The sequence below is a fragment of the Setaria viridis genome, chromosome 6, assembly GCF_005286985.2.
Source record: "Setaria viridis chromosome 6, Setaria_viridis_v4.0, whole genome shotgun sequence".
NCBI classification, from domain to species: domain Eukaryota; kingdom Viridiplantae; phylum Streptophyta; class Magnoliopsida; order Poales; family Poaceae; genus Setaria; species Setaria viridis.
In genome coordinates this window covers 15,973,922-15,995,788 of record NC_048268.2, presented here as the reverse complement: position 1 = coordinate 15,995,788, position 21,867 = coordinate 15,973,922, and the positions used below count along the sequence as shown (strand labels likewise).

Here is a 21,867-nt window from a genome sequence, read left to right as displayed (position 1 = left end):
GGTTTCAAATATGCAACATTAAAACTCATGGAAACACCAAACTCCGTAGGCAGGTCAAGGATATAAGCATTATCATTAATCTTGGTTAGCACTTTAAAAGGACCAGCAGCACGTGGCATCAATTTAGAACGACGTAAAGTAGGAAAATGATCCTTTCTCAAATGCAACCAAACCAGATCACCCGGTTCAAAAGTAACATGTTTTCTCCCTTTACTACCCGCAACCTGATATTTAGCATTAGCAGCAGCAATGTTTTGTTGAGTTTGCTCATGCAAGCTAATCATTTGATCAACATGGGCAGCGGCATCTATGTGTGGGGCGTCCTCAGCATCTAGCGCAAACAAATCAATAGGCACCCGAGGAATATAACCATAAACAACCTGAAAGGGACACATCTTTGTAGAAGAATGCGTTGCATGATTATAAGCAAACTCAACATGAGGTAAGCAATCTTCCCAATGTTTCAAGTGTTTATCTAAAACAGCCCTAAGCATGGTTGACAAAGTTCGATTAACCACCTCAGTTTGTCCATCAGTCTGAGGGTGACAAGTGGTGCTAAACAGCAATTTAGTTCCCATTTTATTCCACAGTGATCTCCAAAAATGATTGAGAAACTTAGCATCACGATCCGAGACTATTGTATTTGGAATACCATGCAAACGAATAATCTTGCTAAAGAACAATTCAGCAACATTGCTAGCATCATCAGTCTTATGACAAGGTATAAAATGAGCCATTTTGGAGAAACGATCAACAACCACAAAAATATTATCCCTCCCTTCTTAGTTCTAGGCAATCTCAAAACAAAGTCCATAGAAATATCAAGCCAAGGGGCAATAGGAACAGGCAAAGGCATGTACAAACCATGGTTATTCAATCGTGACTTAGCTTTCTGGCAAGTAGTGCAGCGTGCAACAAGGCGCTCAACATCAATGCGCATCCGGAGCCAAAAGAAGTGGACAGCCAGCACTTCATGCGTCTTGTAGACGCCAAAGTGCCCCATGAGACTGCCTCCATGCGCTTCCTGTAACAACAAACGACGAACCGAGCTAGCTGGAACACACAGCTTGATAGCGCGAAACAGGAACCCGTCCTGTATGTGAAATTTGCCCCATGGTTTGCCATGAATACAATGGGCGAAAGCATCTTCAAAATCAGCATCATGCACATATTGATCCTTCACAGTTTGCAAGCCAAAGATTTTAAAATCTAACTGTGACAGCATGGTATAGCGACGAGACAAAGCATCAGCAATGACATTTTCCTTCCCGCTCTTGTGTTTAATAATGTAAGGGAAAGACTCAATGAATTCTACCCATTTAGCATGACGACGGTTCAGGTTTGTTTGGGTACGAATATGTTTTAGAGCCTCATGATCAGAATGAATTATAAACTCGCGATGCCAAAGGTAGTGTTGCCAAGTATGCAAAGTGCGCACTAAAGCATAAAGCTCCTTATCATAAGTAGAATAATTCAAGCTAGCACCACTTAATTTCTCGCTAAAGTAAGCAACCGGTTTTCCTTCTTGTAACAAAACAGCACCTAGTCCAATACCACTAGCATCGCATTCAAGCTCAAACACTTTAGTAAAATCAGGCAACTGCAAGAGAGGAGCATTGGTTAACTTATCTTTCAAGGTGTTGAACGCAACCTCTTGCGAATCACTCCAAGCAAAGGGGACATCCTTCTTTGTAAGCTCATGTAGAGGCGCTGCAATGGAGCTAAAATCACAAACAAACCTACGGTAGAAACATGCAAGGCCAAGAAAGCTTCGAATTTGTGTGACCGTCGTCGGTGTAGGCCACGCTCGAATGGCATCGATCTTGCTGCTATCCACCTCAATGCCCTGTGGAGTAACAACATAGCCAAGAAACGAGACACGTTGTGTGCAAAACATGCATTTTTCGAGGTTAGCAAATAAATGGGCTGCAAGCAACGCATCAAAAACAACACACAAATGTTCTAAATGCTCTTCCATAGACTTGCTGTAAATGAGGATATCATCAAAATAGACAACTACGAACAATCCTATGAAGGGCCTCAGAACTTCATTCATCAAACGCATAAATGTGTTGGGAGCATTTGTCAAACCAAACGGCATAACCAACCATTCATATAACCCAAATTTCGTTTTAAAAGCTGTTTTCCATTCATCACCTAATTTCATGCGAATCTGATGGTAGCCACTACGCAAATCAATCTTAGTGAAAATAATGGCACCACTAAGCTCATCTAGCATATCATCAAGGCGTGGTATAGGGTATCGGTAGCGAATGGTAATGTTATTAATAGCACGACAGTCTACACACATACGCCATGAGCCATCTTTCCTTGGAACAAGTAACACGGGAACGGAGCAAGGGCTAAGAGACTCACGAATATAACCCTTGTCAAGCAACGCCTGTACCTGGCGCTGGATTTCCTTCGTCTCATCCGGATTTGTACGGTACGGTGCACAGTTCAGAAGCTGTGCGTCGGGAATGAGGTCGATCTGGTGCTCAATGCCACGAAGTAGTGGGAGTCTCAGTGGCAAATCTTTTGGAAAGACATCAGCGTACTCCTGCAAAATGTTAGCAACCGCAGGGGGAATATCCAAAGATGGTGCATCATCAAGTGAAACGAGCACACTAGAGCATATAAGGGCATAGCATGGCAAAGGAGCATCACGTAACTCATCAAAATCAGCACGTGTAGCAAGCAAAACAGGAGCATTCAACTTGATTTCAGAATTAACAGAGGTTGATAGTTCAAGTTGTTTAGCAGTTTTAGCAGCTCTAGCAAGATCATCTTTAAGAATTTGTTCAGGTGTCATTGGATGTATAATTATTTTCTGACCCTTAAACATGAAAGAATAGTGATTTGAACGACCATGATGCAAGCTATCAGTATTAGATTGCCAAGGTCGCCCAAGTAACAGAGAGCATGCTTCCATGGGAATAACATCACAATCGACAAAATCAGAATAAGCACCCATGGAGAAAGGAACACGGACTGATCGAGTAATTCTAATTTTCCCACCATCATTAAGCCATTGAATGTGATATGGATTTGGATGCTTACGAGTGGGTAAAGACAAATTTTCAACCAGTGTGGTACTCGCCAAATTGTTGCAGCTGCCGCTGTCGATGATGATGCGAATCGACCGCTCCTACACAACGCCCTTGGTATGGAAAAGAGTGTGTCGTTGATTGTTCTCGGATGGAGCGACCTGTATACTAAGAACACGCTGCACAACAAGACTTTCATACCTATCGGCATCGCCCGGGTTGACATGTACTTCTGCTTTTGCTGCATGGTCAGTGGCAAGCATAGCATGTTGAATATCTTCAGAATCACTAGCGGAAGAATACTCACCATCATCACGAATGAGCAAGGTACGCTTGTTCAGAAAGTCCCGAAACACGTGGCCAAATCCTCTGCAACGATGGCACTGAATATCCCATGTGCGGCCTGTGGAAGGCACTGCGCCTATGGACGGGGGAGCACCTGCAAAAGTGGCTGCCCGCTCACGCAGTGTAGTGGCAGGCGTGGACGGTGCAGGGGGCGCGGGTGCTGAACCGGATGTCGAGCTTCGTCCATCAAAAGAGTTAGAATATGGCTTCGAGCGGCGTCCCTACAGTTCACGTTCAGCTTTGCAAGCAAATTCAAATAATGTGGTCATATCATAATACTCCTTATAATCAAGTATATCCTGAATTTCACGGTTTAAACCACCACGAAAATGTGCCATAGCAGCATCATTTTCCTCAACTAACCCACAATGAATCATGCCTTTTTGCAATTCCTGGTAATAGTCCTCTACAGATTGTGAACCTTGCTAAAAATGTTGCATTTTATTAAGAAAATCGCGGGCATAATAAGAAGGTACAAATCTGTGTCGCATAGCAGCTTTTAATTGATCCCATGTGGTTGGAGCTGTAGTGGGATGTTTTTGTTTATATTCACGCCACCAAATTAAAGCAAAATCAGTAAATTCACTAATAGCAGCTTTAACTTGAGAACTAGTAGGAATATCATGGCATGTAAATTTCTGTTCGACTTCTAATTCCCAATCAAGATATGCAGCAGGATCATATTTGCCATTAAAAGATGGAATTTTAAATCTTATCTTAGCAAAAGAATCATTACCGGGATGGCGTGGCACACGGTGAGCACGGCCTCGAGGGTCTCCACCGTCCTGCTCCGTGTAACCACCGTAATCCTTCTAGAAATCTGTGACCATCGTGTTTAATGCATCGAGGCATGACACGATGGTGTCGAGCATGGTCTTGGTGGCTGTCTGCGCGAGGTCGAGCTGATCGAACCACTCGTTCGCCGCAGTGACCGTGGAATCCATCCGTTCATGCATCGTCTTGATGTCTGCGGCAAGTCCATCAATCTGTGTCCGCATGTCCTGCAGCTATTCATCCTGCTTGTCATCCTCACTTGCCATGGTTAGCGCAAACACAAAACTGATGCCAAAATAGGGGTGTAATGGCTCATAAGGTGCTCACACTAGTGCTGTTATCAATGTCTTATCCGTTCTTACCTAGCACACAGGGGCGACCCGCAGCCGACCAGAGGAACTCTCGAAAGATTGGAGTAGCGATTGCCTGGAAACAAAGTCAGCTCGTCATAGAACTATGTGGTGTTCTGGGTAGGCTGCACTCAAGTCAAGGATTAGCACAATCAAACAATAATGCAAAGTTGAATTATAGTGCTAAACACGAAACAAACGCTGCTGGAAACAAGTGCGAAAGTGGAACAAGGAAGGTGGCAAAGGTGGAGAGGGCGCAACAAAAAGCTATTTTTTCAGATGTTTTTTTTTATTTTTTTTTCAGGAGTCCTCAAAACCAATAATATGAACACAGAGGATCTCAAACAGCAAATTGTGGCACACACTTTTTTCGAAAGTACAGGGGTATTCTCTCTCTCTCTCTAGAGTAAGGCGAACCTTAGAAAAATGTACCAAGAAAGAGAGATACGGATATGAAAAGCTAGCACAGGGGGCGTGGGGAAGGGCGCGGTATGTGTGGGGAGGGGGGTGCGGAGTTGCCCCGGAGGGTCGCGACCCAGGGGGGTTCACGACGCGCGCAAGGGAAGTTTCCACTGAACCAAACCGGATCACCTTCCTTCTCCCTGTTGGTTTCTTTTTTATTTTTGCACTTTCCTTTTTTGGTTGATTGCTTTCTATCTTTTTTTTTTGATAGGGGAGGGGGTGATCGGAGGGGTAGGATGGCGCGGCGCGGTTGTCTGGTCGCGACCAGGGGGTGCGGCACGAGGGGTGGGGGGTGTTCGCGCGAGGGAACAGCGTGAGAGGGGCGGTGGGCGCGGCGTGGTAGGATTGGCGAGCAGCGGAACGGCGGCGGCGAAAACTAGGGTTAGAAGAAAAACGAGAAACAAGAGATTAAACACAAGTAACCAGCAACAATTGAACGAGTAAGCACACAAATTCAACAAAGACACTTATTGAAAGAATGTGCGAGGCTAAACGGTTCTGGGACAAGGATCTAACCTGAAAAAAATTTGTTTTGGTTTTTGTGGACTGTAGGAAGGGAAAAGCACTCGTTAAAACTCAGTGATCAACCTAGAAAGCTGATACCACTTAATAGAGGCGGAGTGCCCGATCTTTTGGTGAGTGGAGATAATTTCGATTTGGTGGAAGTAGACCCTCACGATCCGACTACGACGAGCGAACCCGAAGCGCCAATGCAATCGCTGAACCAACTTTTGATGGTTACCAACCTCGCCGGTGTGAGATCAGCCTGATCATGAAGATCGTTTCCTGCACGCAATCGAAAAATGAACAAGAAAAAGACGCGAGCAATCTCAAAATCACTCGAAGGTGGAGTTCTAAATCACACGAGGATAACGCGTATTTGTGCGTGTTCGAGAGTAACTAAAGCTAGATGTAAAACAAAACTCGCATTGTAAACAAAAGGGACTCTGACTAAATAAAGGGGGCGCAGCCCTTGGAGTCCGGAGGAGGCGCCACGATAGGAGGGTGGCGCGCGCGACCAGGGGGAGGGCCGCGGCTCCCAACCCTAGGCGCCCCACCTGGGCTGCCCTGTTGGGCCATCTTCTTATTCCGCTGGGCCTTCATTCCTTAACAGCATGATGAAGTTTAATTCTCTCGCACGGGCCCGAGTGATTGGCCCAACTGGATGATCAACTGTAGGCGCCTGAGGTGGAGGAGCAATTGGAGGCGCCTAAGGTGCTGCTGGTGTAGATGTACTCGTGGTGTCCTCATCAACCGCACCACCACGACCCCGCGCACTGCTCATCGCGGTCACCGCACACGCAACCCGCCGTGCGCGCTCGCGCCGTCGCCCTGTTCCCTGATGCTTTGCCGACAGCGCCTGGCCACGCCATCCATGTGGACCACCACTCAAGCACGCCACCTCGCCCTTGTTCGCCTCGCAGTGCGAGCTCGACCCCACCACGCCGCACACGCACAACTCCACCTCACCACGTCACCGCCCTGTCGCTGGCGCGCTGCCCTGTGCTCCAGCCTATGCACCTCCTAAGCTCGAGCATCCCGGCCGCCATTAACTCCACTTGTTCCTGTGCGCGGCCCGTTGGCAGCCCCTCCCCCTTGCCTCCGGCCTATAAAAGGCCCTCTGCTCTGCTCTCCACTCTACCACCGAGATTTCGAGCAACTCCCCTTGCTCCCGTGCTTCCAGTACCGCTCCCGCTGTCTCCTGCCCACCGCCATGAAGCCGCCTCCTTAAGCCGCCCCAGCCCAAGGTAAGGAGAGGAATCGAACCCCCTCGGCCTCATCTCCATTTTCCCCTCTTCCTGGCCATCGTTGTGCCCTGGCACCGCCTCTCCCCAACCAGCTGTCCCCCTCCTATTCCTCGCGAGACGTTTCTGTCTCGAGGAAGAAGAAAAGGCCGTTTTGCATTTTTACCCATCCACTTTTTCCTTTTTGCATCCAGGCCCTCCCACCTCTCTCTTTGCTTTTTTCATCAGAGACACTTCCACTTCCGAAAATAATTATAGAAAAGTCCCTAACTCCATACAAATAAGCCCCTCATCCCCTATTTAGCCCCTAAAACCACCTTCACCTCGTCATTTTATGCGCCAAATCCCCTCCAATGAACCTCAAATTCGACCACGTCATTCTCAAATATACTTCCGCCGAGTCAACCACAAAATCCCTGAAAATACTCCTCATTTCCTATTTTTAATTCACTCCCTCTCTTCAAGCTGAACGGGTAGAACATTATTTTCTTTATTTATTGTGTGTCCGCTTGTGTGTGCCGTAGATCGCGTAGTGACCGAGGAGGAGCCCGAAGGAGAGCTTGAAGATCAGTACCGCAAGTAAGAACTCCCGGGCGACTTTGAGGACGGCAAGTTCAATCTCACCCTTTGATGCATATTTATCATAATTTTTCAAACACAACATATTGGCCTATTTTATAAAATTGCATATTGTTTTACTGCTAAAACACGGTTGGATAGCCACCTCTTGATTGTTATGATTATTCCTTGATGACCTAGAATTATCTCTAAATATGATTTGCTTTGTTTGGATGATAATTACTGCTAGAATGCTTAGGACCTTGTTACTCAATTCAATCATGACTACAATGTACTTTTATCAAAGAATAAATGTGTGAGTGTACTAAAAGAGAAAAAATGAATTTTCGGGAAATAAAGGAAAGAAAATGCTTAGATGAGATGGATGGGTGTTCCATGTGTGAAATACCAAGTTGGGCTCGTACCTTTGTGGTTAAGCACATTGGGAGACATCCATCTTGTCCTGGTTGAGGACCGAGTTGATGTGTAATTTTGCCTAACCCAATTTATCGTGCAACCACTCGACCGTTGTATGCGACAATGTCTTAGAATAAATCCCAGTAGCTGGTCTGTTAGCCATTAGGAGAGCTGGTGAGCAACGGGAGACCATGGAGAATGAGTAAGATCTTTGTGACTTAGGTCCCGGTTAAGACCTCGTTGGTAGGTCATTAACCTCTTGGTTGCTTCCGTGTTGGCTAGTCAGTCTTAGCTAAGGTGGGTAATGGCTTTTATAGGATCTGCACCGACACTAAGGTGATCATGCTGCGGTACCCTACTTGTGGGTAAAGTGTACACCTCTACAGAGTTAAAACCTATTCGAATACCCGTGTCCACGGCATTGAGTTATGGCTTGGTCACATATCTAGCTTTTCGGAGATGGATGGTTTTCATGGCGTGTGTTGGATTTTGGAAGTGTCCGGCAGTTGTGCCGTGAGCTACTGCAGACGGGGAGTCCGGTAGTATTAAAACCTGGATCCTTTGTGTAGGATCAACCCTACTTAATGATTCGGTTACTAAAGAAATTCTTTGCGAAACCCTTTTGAAAATGAACCCTTGCATATCTTGAAAATCTAGCTTTATTGCAAATAAACCTTAGCCTTATCCTTGATATATCCTGTGCATATTCTTGATTGTATCCCCCTCTGTAGATGGGTTGTTGAGTACTTTTGTACTCACCCTTGTTTTGTTATTTCAGAGGAAGACCCGGACTTCGTTGCCGAGGACATCGAGTAGGTGGTCACTTTCGCACCCAACGTTGCTTGTGGCATTGGTCCTTTGCAAGATGCTTCTCGCATAGTCCCGAGTGTTGTCTAGGGTTCATCTGGACAGTAGCTTGGATCATTACCGTTGTTGTTTTACTTATCGTTTCGGCGTGACTTTCGCGCCCACTCCCTTGGGAGTTGTACGGTTTATGAACCATATGTCGAATAAATGTGTTATCAGCCTCGTGGGACTAATATTTGTATCACATTTACTCTCTACATATGTGAGGACGCTTCACCCACCAACCAATCTACTACCTTGGGATACCCCTCGGTAGGTTGCTAGGTATTAAACACCAGCATCTGGTGCGCTAGGTAGGGGTGATCGTCGAGATTATCAGGCGACCTTGAAGGACCTCATCAAGATCAATCTACTCTACAAGACAAGAACGTTGTTCTCCCATCCAATCAACAACTCGGTGTGCAACTGCGTCGGAGTCCGAGGTGAAGTCGCCAGACAGGCTAATTCTGAGCTAGCATTTGTTCTCACTGAATTGGAATTTGAAATGGATTGCGGAGTGGAGCAATTCACCTGCCGCTGATCATCTCCAAGCATCAAGATCGAGATGGAATAGAATTGGACGGCGTCAAGATGGAATTACATGGAATCGATTTCCTTAGTCAAGTTCAAAGCGGAGACTAGCTTTGTTGATCGGAGACAGAAAAGCACGCCAAGCATCAAAATAAAGAAACACATGCCGCTGTTCCCTTTGGCGCTGGAAATCAATGGTGTATTCAGCTATGCGTACGCTAAAAAAGCTATCAGAAGGACTTTAGCTTGTGTGGCGACACCAACAAATCTTCAATGATGCGATCGACTACTTCTGCAAGAGCAAGACGTCTACGCCGGCTCGCTAACAACTACTTCAACTACTTATCTCGACTAGAAAACTAGTCGAGGGAGGACCTCATATCGTCGGCAACTAGTCGGAATCAACTCCAACTAGTCGGCTTCATCAACAACTATCGCGGCTTCATTGACAATCGTCAATGAATCAAGCTAAGTCACTTTTTTAATAATTATTTTTCTCTGGCTTGTTTTCAACATAGTTGGTGAATGCGCCGACTACTTATTTGTGTATGCCTCTCGATGGAAATTACCCTTTAGAGCTACACTTTGCCAATTATTCCTGGGGCATGTTAACCGACAGCCATGGGCTTGGTACACTGAATTACAGAGGCTATAGCCATGGGTTTTGTGCATTGAGTTCCGGAAGCTTCACCAACAGGCTTGGTACATCGAATTTAAAAGGCTACAGCCATGGGTTTGGTGCACTGAGTGATGGAGGCTCGCAGCGGCTACACCCTAAGGAGGCACAAATCCTATGCACGGCAACACGTGCTCTCCTCACCAAAATGCAAACAAATCTCAATGACTACTTTAAGCATAATCGCGCTCTGTTTTTGTCGCAATGTCGACTACTTATTTTTACTATCTCCTCTTAGTGGTCACTAATCTACTCAAGCAGAACATACCTTAATCTGTGAAAGCCTTGGATCTTCTATCATGCCTAAACGCTAGGACGCGAGATAAAGGTATCTGTAGCAGCAGTACCAATGCGCGTACATGAGACAAAGATCTCACACGAAGTGACAATGGCTAAATAGGGACTGAGAGCCTAAATGTAATAGGCTAACTACTCAGGAGAAATATGGCCAAAACAAGAGCATGACACACAACATTTACGTTCATCACTAAATAAATTTTGGTGGTATCTTAAAAGTTCTACAAATATGCTACATAATGTATGCATCTCTTTTTGCAGGTCAAGGTTCGACGAAGACTCTCTAGGACTAAACTCAGTGTACCTCCAATGGCTCCACTAGCTCCCAAGCTCGGGGGATAAGCGACAATTACTACTTGTAATATCTCCAATGACTCAGCTAGCTTCCAAGCTCGGGGGCTAAGCACCAAATAACTACTCAACGTGGCTCCTACGGCTCACCTAGCGCATAAGCTTGGGGGCTGGACGCCGTAAAACTACTCGGATGATGACTTGCGTGAAGACCAAGCTCGCTAAGACCCTTGGATTGATTATTTATTCATTCCAAGGCTCGGGGGCTGATAAGCTACACCCAACAGTTGATTTTTTCAAGACGAAGAAAGAAGATTCAAAATTTTATTGACCCTCAGCTTGATTCTTCGATTCAACCTAAGGCTCGGGGGCTACTCCATATGGAGTGTGACTTCTGCTGCCCTCCATATTAGCAAAGATGGAAATTACAAAATCAAGACGATCAAGGGCTTGAGCACACCATAGCCTCATGTTAGCTTTGAAGAACTTTGAAGATTCAGCAAGACAAAGTACTCGAGAAGCACTAAACTACTTCGTGAGGATTTGAAAAGTACTCAAAGACTGCTGCATTCGACTATGAAGCGCTTGGGGGCTTGTCGGGGATAGATCCCCAGTACCTAAATGGAAGGAAGAAGACGGACTCCTAGTAGGATTCCCCTATAATCCTACTAGGACTCATATCCTGTAATCCTACTAGGACTCCTACCTTATAACCAACTAGTAATCCTACCCCCTGGAGTATATAAAGGAGGGCAGGGGTACCTAGATCTGCATATAGAGAACCACAACAGAGGACAAAATCCTCAACACCAAACAACACCCAAGCGCAGGGTGCAATATACAACACCCCAAACAGGATGTAGGGTATTACGCTACTCTGGCGGCCTGAACCTGTATAAATCCATGTCTTGTGTCCTCGCTTTTATCTTCGAGTTCCAGGTCCGACGATTCCCCACCAACCAATCTATTACCTTAGGATACCCCTCGGTAGGTTGTTAGGTATAAAACACCGTCAGCTGGCCAGCCCCACCTAGGCTGGCTGCCCTAGCCACCTTTCCCATCTACCACGTCAGTGATTCGGGGGCGAAGAAACACACTTACCTTGCCTCTAACCGTTGTGATATTATTGTTCTAGGAATTAAATAATCGCTAAAGTGCTATTAATTCCAATATTTAGGACTTGTTTGGCATGGCTCCAACTCCAAACTCCATGTCAAAGTTAAGTGGAGCTAGCCAAACAGGCCAACTCCACCACTTTTTGAAGCAGCCCAGCTCCATGGAGATTTTGGAGTTCTAGTTCATTTTGGTGGAGCACCTCATTTGCAACTCCAAACCTCTCAAATATCAACCTAGTCGTGGAGTTTAGAGGTAATTACCAACCTTTGCCATCGGTTACACAATGTACCGGTTCATTCTATTTTCCCTCCTCCCGGCGCCTCTCCCGTCTGTGGTGCTTTCGTGTTGCCCCCCAACCCCCATCGTCTTCCTCGACTCGACAGGCATGGGTGCCGTCGCCGCCACCTGCTGCCCAGCCTAGACTCTGGCCGCCCGAGCTCGCCCGACGAGCCCCATCTCCATACCCCACCGCCTTCGAACCAATCCTGAGGGGCGCCTCATTTCTGCCCCCCTACCGGCCGTTTGACACCGCCCAGATCCGGCCGGTGGACCTTTGCCCATGCCATCCAGGGGCCAAACGGGCGCCTCCCCATGCTCTACGCTAGCACTACGCGACCGGCTCCCACCTTGCCCATGGACACCCTCTCGCGTCGACCTCCTGCGCCGCTAGCCCCTCCCTCTTACGTCGCCCTCCCTACGCCATCCCTTCCCCATTGCGCCGCCACCCAACTGTAGCAGCGCCTACCCCTATGTAACAACCTAGGCTTGAAATACGGCTAAGACCCACTCTACACAGTGAGTGGACCACACCTATGTATTAAATCTCTTGCGCTTTCGTCCTTGCTTCACGCAAAAGGATCTATCCGTATTTAGTACACTCTCAAGCCCAATCTTTTAAGCTAGTCTAGCTCCTCTACCGCTTCCGGTATGGACTAAACTCTGGGAATACTATGCTGAAGCTATAGAACCTGTGACGCTACAGTAGCATTTTGCTACAGTGTGACAAATTCGGTCCAACCCAACAACTAGCCCATGGGCTAGGCTATTACACCCTCCTATCATCCCTAGCTCGCACGTCACCGACCACCAGCCCGCGCGCCGCTGTCGCTACCACTGCTCGGCCTACGTGCCGCTGGTTTCAATCCTGTGCTACCGCCACTGCCCCGCATCCCATGCACCGCTATACCCGATCCCTCACGCTGCCGACCCCATCCAACGTCCCCCAGCATGCACACCGCCGCCCCCACCCACGGCCAGAGCTCAGGGCGCCTATGGCCCTCGGACTGAGCTTGTTGCGGGGCATAGGAAGAAGATAAGGATGGAGGGGATTTTTCTTCAGACGAATGGGATTGAGAGACTTACACATAGGACCCGCAAGCAAGGTCAACAATTGCAATCCATCCTGAAAAATCTCTTTTCTGAAGCTAGGGGCACCCTGCTAACCAAACACCCCTCCTAGGCAGCTCCAACTCCACATGGAGCCGACTCCAGCTGGAGTTGTGGAGCGGAGCAGAAATTTGTGGAGCTAGAGCCATACCAAAAGAGGGCCTTAGAGCATCTCCAACACATTGCTCATATCCACCCCCAATACCAAAAACCTACCATTTAGGAGATTTTGGAGATGAGAGAGGGCTCCAGCAGACTACCAATCTCTTCCCCATATACCAAAATCTTGCAATTGCCAAAAACTCACCTCCTCTCCCCTTGATGCAGGGGAGAAGCAGCTCCCTCCACCCCTCTCCCCTATTAACCATTGGTCTTGGCACGCTGGAAATGTCCACTCTCCTGGCGCCGCTGCTCCACCCCCAGCATGGTGGCGTCTGCGCCCGACTCCACCCAATGGCCATCGATCCCGCGCCGGCCGCCCCTTGCCCCGGATCCACCCCGCACCGGCCACCCCTGCTTCCAGCTGCGCCAGGGCTCAGCAGCCTCGTCTCGACTCCACCCTGTGCCGGTGATGCAGCATCGGCCGCTCCTACCTCCGGCTGCGCCAGGGGCTAGGAGGCTACGCCGCGCCCCGCCTCGCCTCATGCTGGCGCGCCCCTACCTTGCCTCGCGCGGGACGCAACGATCGCGGGGCCGGTCGGGAGAGCTCCACCGTAGGGAGGCCAAGGAGTCTGGTGGCAGCCATAGGAGCAAAGGGGGGAGAGGGTGGGGTGGAGAGGCGGTCGACAACGGGAGATCTGAGGTTAAGGGCACGTGTGAGGCCGGCGGTGGAGAGGGCGACCATCGGCGGTGGGGGCGGTGTGTGCGACAAGGCTAGCGGCGGTGCGCGAGAGAGAAAGAGAGGATGAGGGAAGGACCAAGGTAGAGGAGGGGGTACTCACTGACACATGGAGTCCACGTGTAAGGAAGGATTTTGGAGATGAAGTTTTAGTAGTCTGCTGTAGCAATGGTCTCCAAACTCCAAAAGCTGCTACTGGAGAGGGAGAGAGAAAATGTTTCGGCTCTTAGTACGAGAAATTTGTGACAGGACCACGATGGAGCCGAGTGTAACCTTTTTGGCCCTGTTCGCTTCAGCTTATTCAGTCGGCTTATCAGCCACCAAACAGTATTTTCCTCTCACAACAAATCAGCCGTTTCAGCTTTTCAGCCGGCTTATAAGCTGAAGCGAACAGGCCCTTTACTTCGACGGTGGTGCACGTGTGACGTGAATCTGTTCGTCGCCAGCCGGGTAGATCCATCATCCTCCTGGCAGCGGCTGGCACACGAGCGGGGATAATCAACGGTGACAAAATCACGGAATCCCATCGCACGAATCAAGCGGCCGCACCCTAGCTCACACCGTGGACCAGCCGCACGGAGCCCCCGCCCCCTGTGGGCTCCACGTGCCGGTGGGGCCGCCAGCGTGCTGCAGCAGCGCAGTGGGATCCCACTTCCGCTCCAGTCCAAACTGCGATCCCCCAAAAAACAGCGCAGACACCAGGCAAATTTCAAAACACGCCGCGGGTTGCGCCAGCTGAGAGAGGGAATACTGTTGTGCACTGTGCAATACTGTTTGGAACTGTTTCGTTACTGTATCATTTCATCTGACCCGTTCGCTCTCAGATCGGGCGGCCATAATCACGTGCAGTCGTTACCTTGCGTCCGTTGCGTTTGGTCCCCTCTTCCGCCAGAGCTTCCCCCCCCCCCCCAGGAGTCCAGGTGCCGCCGGCCGGCCGGCCGGCATTCGCTGCGGAGTCCCCGACGCTCCTCTCGACTTGTAGCTGCTAGCGAGAGGAGGAGAGGGAGAGGGAGCAGGGAGATAGGGAGGGGAGGAGCCAATGATGAGGCCAGGGGCCGGATGCTTCTTGCTGCTGCCTCTGTCTCTGCTCGTGTTGCCGCGGGGAGGCGTGCTCCTGCTCGCGGACGCGGCGAGGGTGGCGTTCGCCGACGCGTCGTCGCCGCCTGCGCCGTCGCCGGCGGCGGACGTGCCGTTTCTTCCGGATGTCTCCTCTGCTCCCGCGGGTGGGTATCTGTCTGTTCTTTAGGAGCCTTAATGCTGATGCTGCCTCTGTGCGACTGTGCGTCCTCTTTCACGAGTTTTTATACCTTGATTTGATGCCCCAGCGGATTCCTTTTCTGAACAATGCATAGTCCTTATTTTGTTTGGCGGCTTGGTCCTGTTGTTAGCCTTTTCGGGATGGCATTTTCAGTTCTGGATTGCAAAATTAGTCTTCTCCCCTCATTTTTTTCCTTTTCCTTTTCTTCCTTTGTCGTTTTTCTTTGGAGCTTGTTTCTGTTGCTTCATCAATTCCTCCTGCAAAAACTGGTTCCAACCCAGAAGCTCTGATTTTTACCCCATTCCATTATATAGTTTACAATGTTGGATTTCAATGTTGAATCTTTGCTTGTATAACCATTTCTTTCCGCATTTTTTTTTGAGATTTACAGTTGGGTTAGTGTCCAGTTGTCCATTACAGATTGGAGTAGACTGGATATTAGGTGTTGACTTGCTATTTCTAGTGTCTTACGATTGAAAGTGCCAATATTGGCTCGGCCCTGCACTAGTTCCATATTGAAGCTAAATTCTTTTGTTAAAAATCCTGACTAAATGTTTTGTTTACTGCCCTCGAGTCCAGCTGTAAGGATCCAAACTGGGGGAGACAACCATTACCAAAAGCAGGTCCTCCTTGCGGTTATCTTGGCACTTGTTGTGGTCATTGTGATGGTGCTTTCAGCAGTATTTGCATGCATCTTCTGGAGAAAAGCTCAGGAAGCTCTGGATTCCAAGGAAATAAAAATATCAAGTGAGTTATTTAAGTGATGGATTCCAGTTATTTTAAGTGACAGATTCCATCTAAATACTACCCAATCTGAGTCATTAGCGTTTTTTTTGTTTGCTTGTGGAATCCTGAACCCCTGGTTGATATGCAATGTTGTAGATGCTACTAGGGGCACCATGTTACCCACCCAAGGGAAACGGAACCTGTTAAAAATGTCAAAGAAAGAAGTGATCACAATGATGGACTTCTCAGTCTTGGAGTCAGCTACTAGCAAGTTTAATGAGAAGAATATCTTGGGCAAAGGTGGTTTTGGCTGTGTATATAGGGCTTGCCTTGATAAAAGTAGTGTTGCAGCTGTCAAGAAACTCAACTGTTGTAGGGAGGAAGTCGAGAAAGAATTTGAGGTGATTGAAACACACGCATGGACATTTCATTTGTCAAATTTGCTTTTTCTTTGAAATTTACAATGATTCTGCACATCTGTTGTTAGAATGAGCTGGATTTCCTTGGGAAAATTCGGCATCCCAACGTGATATCTGTGCTGGGATATTGCATTCATGAAGATACCAGGCTGCTTGTTTATGAGCTAATGCAAAATGGTTCTCTTGAAACACAACTACATGGTAAATTCAATTTTGTTACCATGGTAAATTTGTGTTTGTGTTAAGATTGATGATAGTGGAAGGAAAATATATGATCATTTTTTCCTGGTTTCTGTAGGACCGTACCGTGGATCAGCATTAAGTTGGCACATTCGCTTGAAAATTGCTCTTGACACAGCAAGGTTCTAATTCTGAAACTCTTGAGTTTTCCATGCTTTTCTAATCACAATAATTAAGTTACTAATCAAATTTTATCTTGACAGAGGATTGGAACACCTTCATGAACATTACAATCCTATGATTATACATAGAGATATAAAATCATCCAACATACTTCTTGACTCGGACTTCAATGCAAAGGTTGAATTTTAGGTTGCTCAAAATACCATTTTCATATATGAGTTCCACATTCAGGAATTTGGATTTTGGATGACTTTTTGGTCTGTTATTCTGTATTTCTACAGATATCAGATTTTGGCCTTGCAATATATGGTGGTAACCACAATAAAGACGACATTAACCCTTCAGGAACTGTTGGTTATGTTGCACCGGAGTATCTTCTAGACGGTATTGCCTATGCATAGGTGCTTATCTTGATAGCTCTAAAGTCTGTGAGTTAAAGTGTGTTATTTATCCATCTACAGGTCAATTAACTGAGAAGAGCGATGTATATGCTTTTGGAGTGGTTCTTTTTGAGCTGTTACTCGGAAGGAAGCCAGTAGAAATGATTGGAGAATCTCATTGTCAATCTATTGTTTCATGGGTAAGTTCTCTCTGTACGTCAATCTACTGAGAATGATGGCTTAAGCCTTGGCAGATGCTATCAAGTGTATTCTAGCAGTGGCTTGCGTATCTAGTTGAATTGATCATGGGCATGTACATGGGAATTTAGTTCAGAACTGAGCGATAGCTCGGTAGAGCCTCCAGTTGAGAAGCTACCCACTCAGCTCGAACGTGGGTACTTGCATGTCGTATGAGTACCTCAGGGTTTGATACTCCCCTATCTTAAGATAAAGCCACAGGGATGCCTTCTCGTAGTCAAGTTTTTTCTTTTTGTCAAGGGCATTTTATTCCCTTGGTCAAACTCTTACTGTTCATGAATTTTTGTGACTCTAGATCCAACCTTCACCATTGGCTTTTGTAAAGTAAGGAATACATTGTTAGCTGAAGAATAGGAAACTTTTTCTGCAATGATGTCTTTAGGACCAAAGGGAGCAGGAAACTCTCAAACTATGGCTCATTAACAAGGATGCAGCCCAGGAATATTTTTATTATTTTTCACATGTTTTTGTACCACACCAGATACTAAACAAAAAGTTCACTGACATTAGTGATAGCTTCCAAAGCTAATGATAAATGTATTCGTAAAGCAAAATAAAAAAAAGAACAGAAATAATACACTCGGTTTTCTTGAAGTAGCCCAGTTCCTATTTGCTACTTCTTATTGAGCTGATTTTATAAAATGAAACATGAGACAATAGTTCCTACAAGGAGTAGATAATACTTGTACACCTGGAGTTACCACATCACCTCCTCTCCAAGATCCAGTCATTTCTTGTCAATTTACACATTCTTAACCTATAGCTAGATTGCTTAATTTTCAATGATCAGTCTGTACATTTTGAAGCTCAAAGTGCACATTCTCAGAAAACTCGTAGATGGACTTGGTTCATCTAAGATGAACAATATGTCAATATGACAGGTCGGACAAGTTTTTTTTTTTTTTTTTTTTTTTACTTTTGGTTTTTTGTTCCTTCCATCAATGTTTGATTTTCTACATCTCTAGAACAACATAAAGCTCCAATTGGCACAGTAGCAAGAATATTACTTTCTCATTTACAATTTGCTTACTTGATACATTTTTAATAGAATCTCTAGCATGTCAGTAATTACGACATTCTGTTTTGCAGGCCATGCCTCAGATAACTGATAGAACAAAGCTGCCCAGTATTATTGATCCAGCCATCAGAAACACCATGGATTTGAGACATCTTTATCAAGTAACCAACACCATCCAAATCTGTTTACTTGTTGTGCAGAAGTGTTTCCATATCTAAATGCTTGGTTATTTTTCTAGGTTGCTGCCGTAGCTGTATTATGCGTCCAGCCAGAGCCAAGCTACAGACCACTGATCACCGATGTTCTCCACTCGCTCGTTCCACTTGTCCCTTTGGAGCTTGGGGGAACACTGAGGGTGGTAGAACAATCTCACTAGGCAGGCTAACATAATGGAAGATTTTCGGAACAAAGTATGCCTTATCTGATTGCCACAAGGAATTCGCCCATGTTGCTCTTTTTCCAAGGTGGCTATAATGAGTGGTGTGTCTGATTGTTTGAGAGGTAACAATTTGTTCCATTGTCCATTGTTGAAGATCGATGCATCATGGCTATGCAGCCTTGACATGGTAGTGCCAATATTTTCTAGAGCATGTAAGACTGGTGCATTGCGCAACCATGATTTTTGGAGGTAGTTAGCTTTGTCGGTGCTATTGACAGGTTGTAGGTACTTAGGTGACTTCATGTAAATTCCACTGCAAGTAGATTTCATGTAAATTAATGTCAGGTCCTGGGCATTCACGATTTCAAACATATTATGCGATTTCTTTATAGCCTTATTGCCTATTATTGCAATGTTCATTACATGCCACAGCAACCTGCACTTTATTCTGACCCCTTTTTCCCTACACTTGTGAGATATAATTGGCAAACAAAATTATCTATAAAGTTATAGAAGTGACATGAATGACATTTCAAAGCTTGGATTAGTTTATGAAAGAGTATCTGTTGTTTTAGAGTCTAGATATATGTGGTACTAAATCAAAGATATGAATGTTTATTCTGACAAGCTGCCATCTCTTCCCGCAGTTTTCAGCTTGGAGAAGTCTATAACAAATCTAGGCAATTTCAAGCGATACAAGGCAGTTTGAGCTTTCTAGTACAGGTCAGCTAACCATTGTGAGGAAGCACTTGATCAATAGATACGACCATTAGTACAATCAAGGATCCTCTGACTAATACAATCAAGGATCCTCTGATTAATACAATCAAGGATCCACTGATTAAGGATACAATCATTAATACAATTAAGGATCCTAGTGCAACCAATAGTAGAGCACATGTGATAGCTAGCACATCAAAATCTCATCATGTGCTACAATCATTAATACATGACGGATCCTCTGATTCTCAGTCTGGACTCCACTACTCCAGAGTTTACTAATGAATACACAGCTGAACTTACACAACTCAAGCTAAGTTTCACTAGTTAGTTAGACAGGGCAAAGGAACAGTTCAGAATCATTCCAACCCCAGCTTGCCCTGCAGTCATGGATTAAACATGCATTCCCATCAAAATGACCCCAAGAATTATGTATTAGAAAGTAAAAACACTGAAGGCAAATTGAGCCGGGCTCTAGGTGCCATTCTTACCCCCGCCCCCTGTTTTCAGTTTGATTTATGTGTGCAAACTTCAAAAACATCAACCACAAATATGTTAATCTAATGGTGATTTTAGTAACTTTTCTATGAAAAATACAATCAAATCAATTTATAACAGTTTTTGCTGACTTAAATTTCGAATGAGTAATGTTCAAATGTGTGTATAAAAGAACAGAGGAAATATGAATAAGAGATCTCTACAAATAAGCTGCCCTGCTCTACACTGACATAACATTATAAATTTATAATTTTGACATTAAGAAACCAGCTGTGAAGAGAGGACATACTTGAATGGAGTTGAAGGACAAGAATGCTATAGATAGCATAATTTGTCGAAGTCACGGACACTCAGAATCCCAACAGTATTATCACGACTGCAGAGATAAGAGTTATATCAGCATATCTGATGTCATTAATGCTTCGACATTTGAGGTAATTGAGGCATCAAAGCGGATAAAGAAAATTACATATTACAACAAACTATACTTCACTTATGCAATGGGAAGAAAACCATAATTGTACTGAAGAACACGCAGATAATGGGTGGCATTGTGGCAACCAATATGACTATTTGTGCGACATTCTATCAGCAATACATTCTGCAAGTAAATACTAACTACAAATAATACATATGCACATAGTATACCACAGATAGATGCAATATATGGATATTGGAGAAATGACCACAAAAGGATAACCTTGTCGCAAGAATGCTTCCGCTTGGTGAGAAATAAGCTGAAGGAACATGCATCTTATGTTCAACAACCTTCAAGCTCTGTGCCTTCAGCATTTTCATGTTTCTTAAATCCCACACGCATGCTGTGTTGTCCGATGAACTTGTTGCTAGCATATATGTATTCTCAGGATTGAAATCTATTGAGCTTATGGAATCACGATGCAACTGCCATATGCTTGAGATTTTACCCGCTCTCTCATCAAAAGCATTCAGATCACCATTCCCCTTACCGAAATACAAACAATTGCTGTTATCTGGTGGTTGGCAAAGGGAGAGCACCAAATCATTACACAAATGAACCATGTTGAAAACCTCCTCCACGTCCATAAGACAAATTTCGCCATTACGGCTACAGCTGTAAATCTGCAAGTCAAAATAATCAAATACAGACTCAATGCTGAATTCGTGGTTACAGATGGAAGAATGTGAACAGAAACAAAGAGTGGCCCTCATCCACTAAATGTAACTTTGTTACAATTGTTTTCATGTCATCTCACAACCCAGGTTGTAGGTTCACCTTTCCTCCCATTTTGCAGCTGTTTGGGAAAGAGGAATTGGGATCCAAGTCTGAATATTACTGGAGCAATCCCTCTCTTGAAAATAGGCCCTAAACAATGTTTCAAAAAAAAAATAGGCCCTAAAGAGTAAAATACCAACTTATGTAGATCAGCTGAACACACTACAACATAGAGCATCTTATGGACTTCAATACTAACTAGAAATATTACCTGGAAATTATCAATTTCAATAACAGAGTATCACTTCAAAAAATTTGAACCAATAAGCACTACGCACTACATAGGTACCCCAAGAGGTACTACATTTCAGGTAATAAAACTATCATCGCTATTATTATCTGTAACAAGTAGCCACAGCAAGGGTTACACTGCACATAAGAAAAGTATTCAATTACAACTGAATGGTCATCACCTTCAGTGGTGCAGACGGGTGCACCGTGATCCCGGACAGGGCTACTGTAGTAGCCAGGGTAACCCAGCCAGGTAACTGACGACAGGGGGACGATCAAGTCCTCTCTGCCCTGCGCTTGGTTGGAGAAGATAGAATTGGAGGAAAGATTAATCTATTGCTTGATGTTCCGGTTACAAGGCCTTTATATTTATAGGCCGATTCTTGCCCCTCGTTCAAGCTCTCAACAACTTAAGATAAACCAGACTCCTAATCCAAATCTAAACAAACTCCTCCCTCACGAGCTAACCAAATCTCTAAGCAAACTGAACTAACAAACTAATCCTAACTGACTACCAAGCCTCTTCTGCGTCCTGCTTCCTCTGGTCTTTCTTGCGCCTAGAATACTTCCGGCCCCACATGACATCACTCCCCCCCTCGAGCAACAGCTCGTCCTCGAGCTGAAATTGAGGGTAGCTAGCCTGAAACTGGGCGAGGTCCTCCCAGGAAGCTGACGATGGAGGA

General features: G+C 45.7%; 1 protein-coding gene across 2 annotated transcripts; it reads left to right on the top strand.

Moving 5' to 3' along the window:
• The first annotated feature begins 14,419 nt into the window (after positions 1 to 14,419).
• Positions 14,420 to 20,656, top strand: LOC117862233 (probable receptor-like protein kinase At1g80640). 2 transcript variants are annotated; one of them, XR_004641918.2, is made up of 11 exons: positions 14,420 to 14,902; positions 15,517 to 15,684; positions 15,820 to 16,064; positions 16,151 to 16,283; positions 16,381 to 16,444; positions 16,526 to 16,622; positions 16,727 to 16,829; positions 16,907 to 17,025; positions 18,173 to 18,262; positions 18,340 to 18,602; positions 19,128 to 20,656. XR_004641918.2 is itself a non-coding variant. In XM_034745769.2 (10 exons), exons 1-10 carry the CDS (start codon positions 14,719 to 14,721, stop codon positions 18,475 to 18,477), a joined length of 1,341 nt encoding a protein of 446 aa, XP_034601660.1. In that variant the 5' UTR covers positions 14,420 to 14,718; the 3' UTR covers positions 18,478 to 18,877. The 2 variants fall into 2 exon arrangements, 1 of the variants encoding a protein (XP_034601660.1); XM_034745769.2 differs by lacking the exon at positions 19,128 to 20,656 and having other exon boundaries at positions 18,340 to 18,877.
• Positions 20,657 to 21,867: the final 1,211 nt, after the last annotated feature.

Excerpts from the sequence above, each read along its gene's own strand:
- LOC117862233 (XM_034745769.2), top strand. The coding sequence starts at position 14,719 with ATGATGAGGCCAGGGGCCGGATGCTTCTTGCTGCTGCCTCTGTCTCTG. Across the intron at positions 16,445-16,525 it reads ATTGCTCTTGACACAGCAAG|AGGATTGGAACACCTTCATG; the intron begins GTTCTAATTCTG and ends TTATCTTGACAG. Across the intron at positions 16,623-16,726 it reads ACTCGGACTTCAATGCAAAG|ATATCAGATTTTGGCCTTGC; the intron begins GTTGAATTTTAG and ends GTATTTCTACAG.